Source organism: Ranitomeya imitator, chromosome 2, assembly GCF_032444005.1.
Source record: "Ranitomeya imitator isolate aRanImi1 chromosome 2, aRanImi1.pri, whole genome shotgun sequence".
Classification (NCBI taxonomy): Eukaryota; Metazoa; Chordata; class Amphibia; order Anura; family Dendrobatidae; genus Ranitomeya; species Ranitomeya imitator.
Window position 1 is genome coordinate 646,618,881 of NC_091283.1, and position 13,189 is coordinate 646,632,069.

The 13,189-nt window shown below is 46.2% G+C and overlaps 1 protein-coding gene across 1 annotated transcript in view; it reads right to left on the reverse strand.

The window, feature by feature from the left end:
• Positions 1-2,648: 2,648 nt before the first annotated feature.
• LOC138665408 (oocyte zinc finger protein XlCOF8.4-like) overlaps positions 2,649-13,189 on the reverse strand; it is a 40,973-nt gene continuing 30,432 nt past the window's right edge. Inside the window, exons 10-11 of the mRNA XM_069752860.1 lie at positions 5,460-5,561; positions 2,649-4,492 (exon numbers count right to left, since the gene is read on the reverse strand). Coding sequence (XP_069608961.1) covers positions 3,792-4,492; positions 5,460-5,561 — 803 coding nt within the window. The 3' untranslated portion in view covers positions 2,649-3,791. The remainder of the gene's footprint in view (positions 4,493-5,459; positions 5,562-13,189) is intronic.

The window sequence follows — 13,189 nt, forward strand, 5'->3', positions numbered from 1 at the left end:
ATGGCTCATTCCTACTTGGTCCTTATCCCAAAAACAGGGAAGGATCATCTGGACTGTTCGAACTATCGCCCAATAGCTTTGTTGAATTCTGTTTTTAACGTTTTCACTCGGTTGTTGGCTAATAGACTGAACTGTTGGCTTCCTCAGCTTATCAATAAGGACCAGGTGGGCTTCGTCTCTGACTGGCAGGGGGGAGACAACACTATAAGGGCGATAGACTTGATAGATGTGGCTAATAAAAACAAATTACAGTCCCTGATACTGAGTCTAGATGCTGAAAAGGCAATAGCCCATCTTAATTGGTCCTTCATGTTTGAGACTTTACAGGCCTTTGGCTTTTCGGGCCCTTTTTTGGCAGCTATAAAAGTACTGTACATCACCCCTTCTGCCTCAATTGGCTCCCTTTCCACATGTCCTCTTCATTCAAAATATTCAATGGGAGCCTCCAGGGTTGCCCTCTATCTCTCCTAAAATGTTTTATGCATCGAGCCTTTAGCGGCTATGATTAGGCAAAACCCGAACATCTCGGGGATAGAAGATTGCGATAAGATGTTTAAGATTTCCTTATTTGCGGACGATGTCCTTTTAACCCTGACCAGTCATGTTACGTTACCTAACCTGATGGATGTTCTTAAAAAATATGGTGATTTCTCAGGGTATAAGTTGAACACTCCAAAAACAGAGGCCCTCCCATTGAACATCCCCCCAGATGTTCTAGATCAGTGTTTCTCAACTCCAGTCCTCAAGACCCCCCAACAGGTCATGTTTTCAGGATTTCCTTAGTATTGCACAGGAGATAGTTTCATCACCTGCTCAAACATTAATTCCATTGCCTATGCAATACTAAGGAAATCCTGAAAACATGACCTGTTGTGGGGTCTTGAGGACTGGAGTTGAGAAACACTGTTCTAGATCATCTAAAGTTGAATTTCAAATTCAGATAAAGTAGAGTACATTAAATACCTGGGGGTTAAACTGTCCTCCTGCTATGGTAACTTATTTAGCTCCAATTTCCCCCCTCCCGTGAACGAGTTGAAGAGATTGCTAGATAAATTGAAACCGCTCCCGCTTTCATTACTATGTAGAATTTCTTCGAATAAGATGTCCCTCCTTCCTAAACTGCTCTATGATTTTGAGACCTTGTGGTCAGGGTTCCAATGAGTGAGCTTAGGTTTCTTCAGGCAGCCATGACGAGGTTCCTCTGGAGAGATGGTCATCACAGGATCTCAAAGCGTGTCCTCGTCTCCCCTAAGTCACAGGGAGGATTATCGGTCACAGATATTACTAAATACTATTGGGCACCTCCGTAGAATCCCTTCATGGGCCTTGTTTTGGGCATACAGTAAATGGACTGAAATAAACTATGGCTGGCGCCAATCGATCCAAATTCTTTATTATGGCGGAAAAGGACCGCAATGGTTCCAGAGCCCCTTTTGGGTCCCATTCGATTCACAAGGGAAGTTTAGCTCTCATGTATGAAGAAGTTTGGCTTGGCATCTCCAAACTTGCTTATGATTTCTTTTATATATCAACCCCTGCTGCCAAGCAGTCTAGAACATGCAATGGCCCATCCTTGGTCCTCTGCAGGCCTGTTTAGATTTGAGGATGTGGTAGACGGGGATACTTAGGCTTCTTTCCTTTGACGAGGTCAAATCTAGATTCTCCACTACTAATAAAGAATTCTATCAATACTTACACATTAAACACTTTGCCTTCTCCCTTTTTCAGGAATCTTCCCGCCAACAGATTTCGAGAGGATTTGCAGGGGAAGGTCGTCGACCAAAGGTTTAATTTCGGATATTTATAAAATTCTTTGTTCCCCTCGAGATGGTCGTCAACCAAAACACCTCTATATGAGCAGATGGGAATCTATCATGGGAAAAGAACTCTCGCCCCAAAATTGGCATATCATATAGGAAAAGGCGGCAAAGTCATCTATTTGCACCCTTTATAAAGAGAACCAGTATAATATTTTAATGTTCTAGTATCACACTCCTGATCTCCTTCACAGACTGAATCCTGCAATTCCAGACGTGTCTTGGCGTTGCGGCCTTGATGTGGGTACGCTGTATCACATTTTCTGGATGTCTTCAATGATTCAGAGTTTCTGGAGAGAGGTGGCTTTGTTGATATCTAAGGTGCTTTTTGCCGAGGTGGGATTAGATCCAACTATTTATCTGCTAAATCTTACTCCTAAAGGGATTGAGAAAAGATCAGCTAAACTGCTCTTACACATTCTTACCGCGGCAAGATGTCTGGTCGCTCTTAACTGGAAGCCGACTGCCCCACCGCCCTTCCTCCATCTGCTACACAGAATTAATGACATTCGTAGGATGGAGTATATGACTGCGATCCTAAATGCAAGTGTGGAAATTTTGACTCTGTCTGGGCTCCCTGGGACTACTTCTGGGCACAAAGACTGGATTAGATCAGTTCCTGAACCTTGATTCTCTCCCCCTTGGTCTTTGCTCTCTTCCATTCCCTTTCCTTCCCACTGGTGTGGGTCTTGTCTTGTTTATCCATAATAGGGATTCACACTTATTAAATTGTTATAGGTGTTTTCATTAGATGTGTTGGGAGAGATATTGTTATTCTATCCATTCCTTTTGTTATGTATTGTAAAAGATGCTTTTGAATTTTCAACAATTGTCAATAATTGATAAAACTTTAATACAAATTTACAGTTAAAAAACTCCCCAAAACCTAGGTATGTGAGCCCTGAAGACAACTCTGGCTGTTGGATAAAAAAAACAAATAACTGGAGATGGTGAGCAAAGGCCCAGAAGACCCGTGATCATGAGAAAGTTTTCCATCTCCACACTGAAGATTTTCTTTAACGGTATAAATGCAATTACTTTTATTTTTGGTTCTATGTATGCTGGATTGTAACTTACAGGACCCTGATAAACATCTTCTAGCTACTTGAAAAACTATATGTGGAAGTAAATTTCCTCCTAACCTTTAACAGCTGATTTTGCTTAAATTTTGCTTTTATTTTTTTTAAATAGATATAAACAGGAAGATATGAAACATAAAAAAATATTCACAGGATAGGTAAATGGGCAAATAAAAGACTACTCGAGGCAAGCAAAACATGAGAAATCAATATTGCGTCACTCCAATGCAGAATTAAAATTGAAGTGTAATATTTCCATTAATATGGTTATAAACTAACAGACAAGGAAAAGGACTTCTGCATCAGGCTGTTCAGTAACCAGTAGTTTATAACCCTCTTAATATGAACCTAATACTAATTACCAGACAAACCCAATATGAGTTCAAAGTAATCAGCTTCACTCAAATGCCAATTCCACTCAATGTTTTATATGTGGTAGTGATCTACCACCCTACAATAATGCCAAGAACTCTGCATAAGCTGTTCCAGACCCTTTCACACATCTCAGACAATTCTGCTTATTTAGTGTGAAGTTATTAGCTGGAAATCTAATACACATAGCTATGGAATTTGCAAAAGTATCATCTTACAGATCCCAGACCAGTGTAATCTTATAGGATATACCAGAAGACACAATCAGGTGGAATTCTCCTTTAAGAAACTGAAATATCAATATCTAATCTTATAAAATGACTCCTCATATAAACAGGAATTAGATGCTGGAATGCAGAGTCTTAAAAACAGATGCGCAATAATTCACAAGAAGGTTGCGATGTCTTGGTGACCGAGCAGCGATCTCTAATGTAACAGGCAAAACAGTGCGTTTGTACAGTTCACAGACGTCTTCTCCACTGATAACAAGAGGTATTGTATTACAAGCAAGAAAACACTACAATCATCTTGTGTGAATCGTTTGGTGTCTGTAGAGATTGGTTTCCCTGTTGAAGCACTTTCCACAAATTCTGCAGGCAAACGGTTTCTCCCCAGTGTGTGTTCTTTTGTGCCGGTTAAGACTGCCACTGGTAGTAAACACTTTCCTGCATTGTTCACATTCATATGCTTTCTCCCCTAAATGTGTAGACCGATGAAATGTGAGACGGGCATTGGAAGTGAAACATTTGCCACAAATGGAGCAGGCATACGGCTTCTCAAGAGCATGAACCGACATGTGGGTACTAAGGGAGGACTTCGATGTAAAACGCCTGCCGCACTCAGCACAGGCAAAAGGCTTCTCTCCTATATGAATGACCTTGTGGGCAAGCAGATTTGACTTGGCTGTAAAACACTTTCCACATTCTGAACAAGCAAAGAGCTTTGCATCTGTGTGGACTTTAATGTGCGTGTCCAGCTCTGACGATGTTGTGAAGCTCTTCCCACATTCTGCACAGATGAACAGGGCAGGGATACTGTGGACTTTCTGATGACTCTCAAGGTGTATGAGGTCAGTGAAACACTTGCCACAATCTGTGCAAAAGTATGCGTTTACGTCATAGTGTTTTGTTTCATTCAGTGCATCAGATGTCGTTCCTGATATTAAAGTAAATTTTCTTTCAGGATCTAGGGGTCCTCCAGATGTCATGAGATGTGTCGACCCATCTGTGGGAAGAATTATTTTGTTTAAATTAGTATGTAAAACTGAAAGCAGACATGATCAAACCAGCAGGATAAATTAGGTGACATCTAGGTTGTCCTATATATTCAGCAAAGAGAGAAGACCCCCATCCACATTAGTCTAAGGGTCAGCCGTACTAGCAGATATTGATGGGTTCGGCCAACACACTACTGTAAATTGGAGGGCAGCCAACTGATTGTCGGGAAGATGTCAATTGTCATGTCTGATTTTGGACTGCCAATTGCTTTGTTCTCCTGGAGATAAGCCAACGCTAGACATTTCCATCAGCAGCTGACTCAGAACACAAGATCGCTTGGCCGAACGAACACTTCTATGTATGGGAAAGACAGCCAAGATGGCGATCGGCCGAAGTATTGTTCGCCTGACAGCTTTGTGTATGGGGTCTTTACAGTCACCTATAATGACATATGGGGTTTACACTGAAAATAATTAATTCAACCACTGAGTAAACACCGTGAGGTGCTGGGGACAGGCTGCTATGATGAAAACCATAGACAATATAGAGATGTATGGCACATGAAACCATTGGTGCATTCAGATGAGTAGAAAACTGGTGCACAAGAGTTCAAAAGGAACACTTGTTCGCGATAAAACATGCCAGCGATAACCTGCTGAACTAACAAAATGCTCGTTCATTACGTTAATGCTTGCGGAATAATACATTGTTATTGGTAGCACATTGCCGCTTGTAAACTGGGGATGTGCTGCCAGTTAAATGGTTTGTCAACTTGTGTAAACAGGCCAGTAAACTAGCACCATACAACCTGTATATAGTTGATCCGCACTCATTTAACAGCATGTATAAATTCCCCATTAGTCTTCTCTGTATGTTGACTGTCCCCCCAACTACCTCAAGCTAATTCTTTGGAATTATCAGAAACTGTTAGTAACTTTTCAATTAAGTTGCTAAACCTGGAAGTGTAGAATTACCTTCCTGAATTTCCCACGCTGCCGTGGGCTGCAGGCATCTAATATCCTCTTCATCCACTGCAATCAGAGATGGAAGCTGGAAATTTGCTCTGGGGTGCAGATCTATTTATATACAAAAGGCATCGATTAGATGGGTCTTCCTCATCTCTACAGTAACATTCCAATAATCCAAAATCAATCAGAACAGATAGATTTCTTGATTATTGGATGGTCATAACAAAAGCTTCATAAAGACTAGAGGAAATATTTTTAATGAGAAAAAGTCTTATGTACCATGTTTATCCAAGTGTTGCACAATGTTTCATAAATTTGATATGCAAATTGCCTCTTCTGAGAAAAAGAGGACGTTTGAGACATTTTTAGATGTCTGGTGGAAGGTGTCTTCAGCTTTTACACTCCCCCTCCTTTGTCTAGTTAAAGGGAACCTGTCAGCAGGATTGTGGACAGTAATCTACAGGCACTGTCAGCTTGATGTCGTTATACTGATTAAGAAAATGATTCCCTGGTTGATGAAATTCGTCTTGTGGTTGTTTAATCCTTATTTTCAGCTTTGAGTCAAAGATATGCTCGTGCTCCGGGGCGGCCTGTTGGGGGGTCTTCATATGGTGCTCTGATTAGATATTCATAATGCAGACTATCAAAGAGAGAAAAAGCACTACTACAAAATATGCACACTACACCTGAAAATAAAAAATATATATCAACTTTATTGGAATATGATACAACAAGTAACATAAAACATAATTAAAAACGGATATGGATACAAGCACTCAGCATCCTGGAAATAGGGATTTTTGTGTACTCACCGTAAAATCCTTTTCTCCGAGCCATTCATTGGGGGACACAGACCGTGGGTATATGCTGCTGCCACTAGGAGGCTGACACTAAGTGAAACAAAGAAAGTTAGCTCCTCCCCTGCAGTATACACCCTCCTGCTGGCTCTCAGCTAACCAGTTCAGTGCAAAAGCAGTAGAAGATCAATAACATATGAGCGTATAGCATGTCACATTACATATGAGAGTATAGCATGTCAAATTATAAAACAAGCACAAACTGATAATAGGGAGGGAGCTGTGTCCCCCAATGAATGGCTCGGAGAAAAGGATTTTATGGTGAGTACACAAAAATCCCTATTTCTCCTTCGCCTTATTGGGGGACACAGACCGTGGGACGTCCCAAAGCAGTCCCTGGGTGGGGACAACATCAGATCAGGCCGGTGTAACCGATACTTACAAGTGCCTGCCCAGACTCACATCTGTGGAAGTGTGGGAATTACAGTGCTTCAAGAATGCATGCAGACTGGAGAAATTCGCAAGCTTGCGGCCGTGCTTGCCGACGTCTGGTGTCTAGAGCCCTCAAACAGGGAGATAGGCTGACATCTAGAACGGAAGGACTCCTGGATGGTGAAAAGAACCAGGCTAACATGGCTGATGAAACGGCTAAACCCTTCCTGTGACCGTCAAGAAGCCGTCTTACCATCGAGAAGTCCAAGTAAAGTGTCCAACCTTCGGAAGGACGCCGTCCTCGATACATACCCACTCGGAGCACTCACTTCTTCCAGATTATGGAGAACCCATACCGTTTTGTGGACTGGAGCCGAAAGAGATGGGAGAAGGACGATGCCCCTGCGACAGTGGGAATACAATACCACCTTGGTAACGAGGGAAGGAGATGGCCTGAGGGCTACCTCGCATTGATGATAATAAGGAAAAAAGTCTGAAAGAACTGAGCGGCGAGCTCTGAAGACTCATCAGGATGACAGGAGCGCAGAGAAAAAAGGGGAGCAACCTTCCCTGACAGTAAAGTCTGTCCGGATCAAAAAAGAAGTCTACTGTAAGATCCCCAGGACCATTAAGGTCCCACAGATCTAACGGTACGCGGTAGGGAAGAACTACAGGTGAAGACTCCCTGCTAGAAATTCTATATTTGCAGTTTTGTTGCAATAAGACGGAAAAATACTAGCACGGCAAGCGAGATAACCTGACATTGTCAGTGCGGGTGTCCCGGGATCACTGGGGCCCTTCCTGCTTCCAAAAAGATCTCAGAAGTAGTGGAAGAGGGGTTATGGAAATTGGTACCGTGGAAGAACAGAGCATCACTGATGGAAGACTTCCGAGAGAAGTTCCCACTCACTTGAGGAGAAAACCCTGACGGCTGAATATGTCTGCCGCCCAGTGTTCTACTTCAGGGATATGTACTGCTGAGATCACCGAGTGATAGATCTCGGCCCATTAGAGAGTGCGAGGTACCTCGGCCATGGCGCTTGACTGTGGGTACCTGCTAGATGGTTGACGTATGGCGCAGCCGTGGTATTATTCAATTGAAGACGGATGGTTGACCCGCCTGAAGGCAGTGGACCTGCTGTAGGATTAGCCGTACAGTTCGGATCCCCAGAGTAATGATCGGAAGAAGACTGGCATTGGTATTCCCTAATAACCATTGGACCAGGAGAAGGCTCTGAATGAGGAAGGTGCTCAGAGACTGCCCTTTGAAATCCTGATTGACTTGCTGAAAACGAACGGAGCGAAAGAAAACAGCTTCCATTGTCGTCTTTTTCCCCAGAACCCTCCTAGCGAATTGAATGAACCGAGGGAATGAGTGATCAAGTGCACGAGCTCCCTGTTGAAGGGCCACGACCTTGACTCGAGAGAGGATTACCATCCTTCTTGTGCAGGATCATCCTCAAAAAGTAACTGCTGGGCTGGGAATGAGGAAAAACTTGTCTAAGTTTAGCTGCTAGCCCAAGTGAGAGGGTATTGCAAGTGATATAGACGACTCAGCGTAGTCCTGGAAGAGCGGCTAGAAAGTCGACCAAATAGGGCAGGACGACCATGCTTCCAGGGTGCAAGAGGCACATGACAACCGCCATGACCCTTTTGACCACTCTGGTGCGGTAGCCAGGCCGAAGGGCAAGGACGTGACTTGAAAATGCTGTTCGCGAATGGAAGGCGAAGGAATTATTGTAGAGGGTAAAAATAGGAATGTGAGGGTAAAAATCCCGAATGTCGATGGATGTCAGAAACTCCACATTTTTCTGTTGAAGTAATGGCTGAGCGGAGGAACTCCATTTGAAAAAGTGGGACCTTGTCAAAGGTTGTTAGAAGTTTGAGGTCCAGGATCGGTTTTACTTTTGATTCCCCATTTTTGGCACCAAAATCCCTTAGATCTAGACTGTCCTGGACAACGCTTCCACTGCTGGTTGGGTCTGTAGAAAAGATCCAAACCCTTGTTAGTCTCCCGCTCAGAAGATTTGATTGACCAGCTTACTGTCTTCGGGGAAAGGTTACTTGTGTGAATCGAAGTAGTTAGACTATTGGTACAGCAACCCATGTGGCGGCTAAGGAAGGGTAGGGCGCTGAACCCGAAGCCACAAGACGGAACGAACCAGATTTGCTATCCGACAGTCTCTGGTATTTTAAATGATGATACATCGGGCAGGGACACTAGTAGGTATACTACAAGAAATTCTACCGGGTTAGTCTGGCAAGTGGCAGAATGCGGGGCTGCATCCAGCAGGTCAGGAAAAAACAGTCTCTTGCGATCGTCGTGCAGAGTAGAAAATTAGGAACCCTCGATCCACCATCCTCTTAACAGGGAGGAATCGTCCGCTTTCTTGCATCAGCCGCTAAATAGTGGTGATACAAAGGGGGGTGCTCGGACGCCAGGGCAGGATGTCTGGCGATAGGCCTGGATACAGAAGAGGATACATGGAGGCGACACTGCATGTGCTCATCTGTTGATGGTGTGTGTGTGTGTGGTTGGGAAATCGGTGCCCTTTAAAGGACCCGTCGCCCTTAAAAATCAGATCAGGTATGGCATCCCATGTAGAGGCTTCTGTCCAGGGAACCGCTTGTCAATTTGTTAATGATATAAGTAGGCAAGTCCCTCTTTTTTTTTTTTTTGAAGCTCTGGCGATCCAAGGCAATATCTGATCCATATTCAGAGCGTTGTTCTCAACAAATCATAGGGCAGAGATCAGGAAATGAAAACTTCCGTTTTCTAGATGCCTGTACATTTTTCTGGAATACTTGCGGCCCATGCTAGCCGACGGCTCCCATTGTAGGAGAGGGACCATGTATATCGGTCCTGCGAGCACTCCGAGCCACAGAGGGTTCACAGAGGGATTCAATCTCTTGGTCAGAGAAACCATGGGTTGCGGTTAGTGACAAAGTCCACTGAGGGGGACTAGGTATTCTGAGATAACTTGGGATCAGCGGCGGAGGGCTCCAGAGCTCAGATAGGGTGACCAGCTTTGGCTTGAACATGTGCCCTTAAGACCAGTGAATACTGGTCATGTTCCTTTAAGACCAGGGCATACTGGTCATGTGCCTTTAAGACCAAGGCATACTGGTCATGTGCCTTTAAGACCAGGGCATACTGGCCATGTGCGTAAGACCAGGGCATACTGGTCACGTGTCTTTAAGACCAGGACATACTGGTCATGTGCCTTTAAGACCAGGGCATACTGGCCATGTGCGTAAGACCAGGGCATACTGGTCACGTGCCTTTAAGACCAGGGCATGCTGGTCATATGCCTTTAAGACCGGGGCATTTTTCAAGGATTACGCCAGAGGTGAAGCCCCTTGAGGGGAACTAGGTACTCTGGGAAGAGCCGGGATCGGCGGCGGCGGAGGGCTCCTGAGCTCATTTGAACTAAGAACTCTGGGAAATGGTAATGTGCCCCTTTTAAACTAGGGAACCTTTAAGACCAGGGAATGCTGGTCATGTGTTTTTACAAAGCAAGGGAAAGCTGGACATGTACGTATAAGCCCAGCGACTACTGGGCATGCGTCTTTAAGGAATGCAGACATGTACCCTTAAGACCCGTGCCTTTAAGACCGGAGTTTGCAGGACAACCAGAGATTGCAGGTCTTAAGTATTAAAAATAGTGAACGCTAGTCTCTTTATGCTGCCGGGGTGCGTGCGTGGGAGGGGGGTGTGGAGGGAGGATTCTCCTTACCGAGATTCTGATTCCCCCTTCTGGAATAGTGTGGTCTTCAGCGCTGAGTACCGCCGGTGCGATGCAGCAGCCACTTCCGGAAGAGCTTGTGTCCAGAAATGGCAGGAGGATGAAGATGACCGCCGAGAATAGAGCTCTCGTCCTGAATGAGAGGCGCCTGAATAGGGGGGCGGAGCCTGAAGCGCGGGCTAGCATGGGCGGAGTTCCAGGTTGCGGCCTACACAAAACCCGAAGCCGGGGGCTAAATTTTTGCAGCCAGCCGGCGCCGAACGAGGGTGACCAGCTTCTGGCTGGTCATGACTTAAAGAGCAGAGAATGCAAAAAAAAACGCCGGATGCGCAGAGCCCTCCAACCGCTCGAGTCCCGGCACTTACCTCAGTATGCAGCTTTGTTCAGCAGGTCAGAAGGTAGAAAAGATCCTGTGCTGTTGCTGCTGTTTGGACGGTGCAGGGATAAGAAAAGTCCTCAATCCATCGTCCCCTTAGCAGGGAGGTGGAGAGGAACAATCCGCCTCCTTGTACCATCCACTCTGAATAGTGGTGGTGCAGTGGGGGCTGCTCGGACGCCACACTGGAAGGTGCCTCTGTACAGCCGAGGGTAAGACCTGGTGGGCAGGGCTGAATGTCCGGCAATAGGCCTGGCTGCAGAAGAGGATACTGGAGGTGACACTCCAGTGCTCGTCTGATAAGGGAGGGGGGAGATCGGTGCCCTTAAAGGGGCCCGTCGCCCCTAGAATCAGCTCAGGCAGTGGCTTCCCATGTCGCAGGAGAGGATACGGAGAGGTAAAACTCCCGTGCTCGCCTGTTGTTGGTTCGGGGAGATCGGAACATGAAAGAATCCGTCGCCCCATTCGTCCATTGTAAAAGGTAAAAGTAAAAAGAGTTCTTTGGGTCTGAATAGCAGACCCCAGTGTGCCTCCTACGGACACTAAGCAAGAACTGGTTAGCTGGGAGCCAGCAGGAGGGTGTATACTGCAGGGGAGGAGCGGACTGTCTTTGTATCACTTAGTGTCAGCCTCCTGGTGGCAGCAGCATACACCCATGGTCTGTGTCCCCCAATGAGGTGAAGGAGAAAGATAAATGTCAAATCAGCAGCACATAATAACACAAACCCGTGCTGAAACCTATAGCTTGTTCCATAAATAATACCGTATCTAATATCCAGTATAATCCAGGGCAGGGGTGTCAAACTGCATTCCTCGAGGGCCTCAGACCATACGTGTTTTCAAGATTTCCTTTGCATTACACAAGGTGCTGGAATCATTCTCTGCAGGTGATTAAATTATCACCTGTGCAGTACAAGGAAATCCTGAAAACATGACCTGTTTGCAGCCCTCGAGGAATGCAGTTTGACACCCCTGATCCAGGGTATGTATAACAAGAAATTATGACATAGGTCTGCTCCCTAAAAGGACCTAATTGAAGCAATAAGGGATCATAAAATCTGCAGCAATCGGCTGCCTACAAAAATAAATGAAGGTCCCACCCACAGGCACAGTTGCGAATACACAGGCAGAGGTGAAAGATCAAAATGAAGATGAAAACCATAAGGCAGACAATAAGACACCACTGTCAGTCACAATATGGCAATCACTAACAAAAGGGCCCCAAACGGTAAGGGGGAACTTACATCAATAAGTCAGTAAATCAGAAGATTGAATCAGTGGAGGACTCTGATGCGTATCGCCGTAACCTGTATGGCTTCGTCAGGCGATACGCATGGGGCCGCATCCGAGTCCTCCACTCATGTCCTGGTAGTTGGGTTTCTCCCTTGCCTGATTCGATCTTCTGATTTACTGACTTATTGATGTATCGTATATACTTGCGTATAAGCCGAGATTTTCAGCACAAAAAGTGTGCTGAAAACGCCCCCCCCCCTCGGCTTATATACGAGTCATTGCCAGAAAGCCAGCGGGGGAGGGGGAGCAGCGGCAGGAGTCGGCAGCTGTGACATCATACTCGCCCTCCTCGCTCAGTCCTGCACCTCTGTTGTCCCAGCGCCGGTAGCTCTCCTCTGCGGTCACGTGGTACCGCTCATAAAGGTAATGAATATGTACACGTCTCCACTCCCATAGGCATGGTGCGCATATTCATTATCTTAATGAGCGGTACCACGTGACCGGAGAGGAGAGCTGCCGGCGCCGAGACAACGGAGATGCATGGACGTGCAGCGACTGCGCGAGGAGGGCGAGTATGATGGGGGAGGATGCAGAGCCATGCATACAAGGGGGAGGACGCGGAGCCATCCATACAAGCGGAGGACATCGAGCCACGCATACAAGGGGAGGACGCCGAGCCTTGCATACAAGGGGGAGGACCCCGAGCCTTGCATTCAAGGGGGAGGACGCCGAGCCTTGCATACAAGGGGGAGGACGCGGAGCCATGCATAGAAGGGGGAGGACGCGGAGCCATGCATAGAAGGGGCAGGACGCCGAGCCCTGCATACAAGGGGAAGGACGCCGAGCCTTGCATACAAGGGGGAGGACGCCGAGCCTTGCATACAAGGGGGAGGACGCCGAGCCATGCATAGAAGGGGGAGGACGCCGAGCCATGCATTAACGAGGGAGGATGCTGAGCCATGCATACAAGGGGAAGGACGCCGATCCATGCATACAAGGAGGAGGACGCCGAGCTATGCATTGAAGAGGGAGGACGCAGAGTCATGCATTGAAGAGGGAGAACGCCGAGCCATGCATAGAAGGGGGTGGACGCCGAGCCATGCACACAAGGAGGAGGACGCCGAGCCATGCATTGAAGAGGGAGGACGCCGA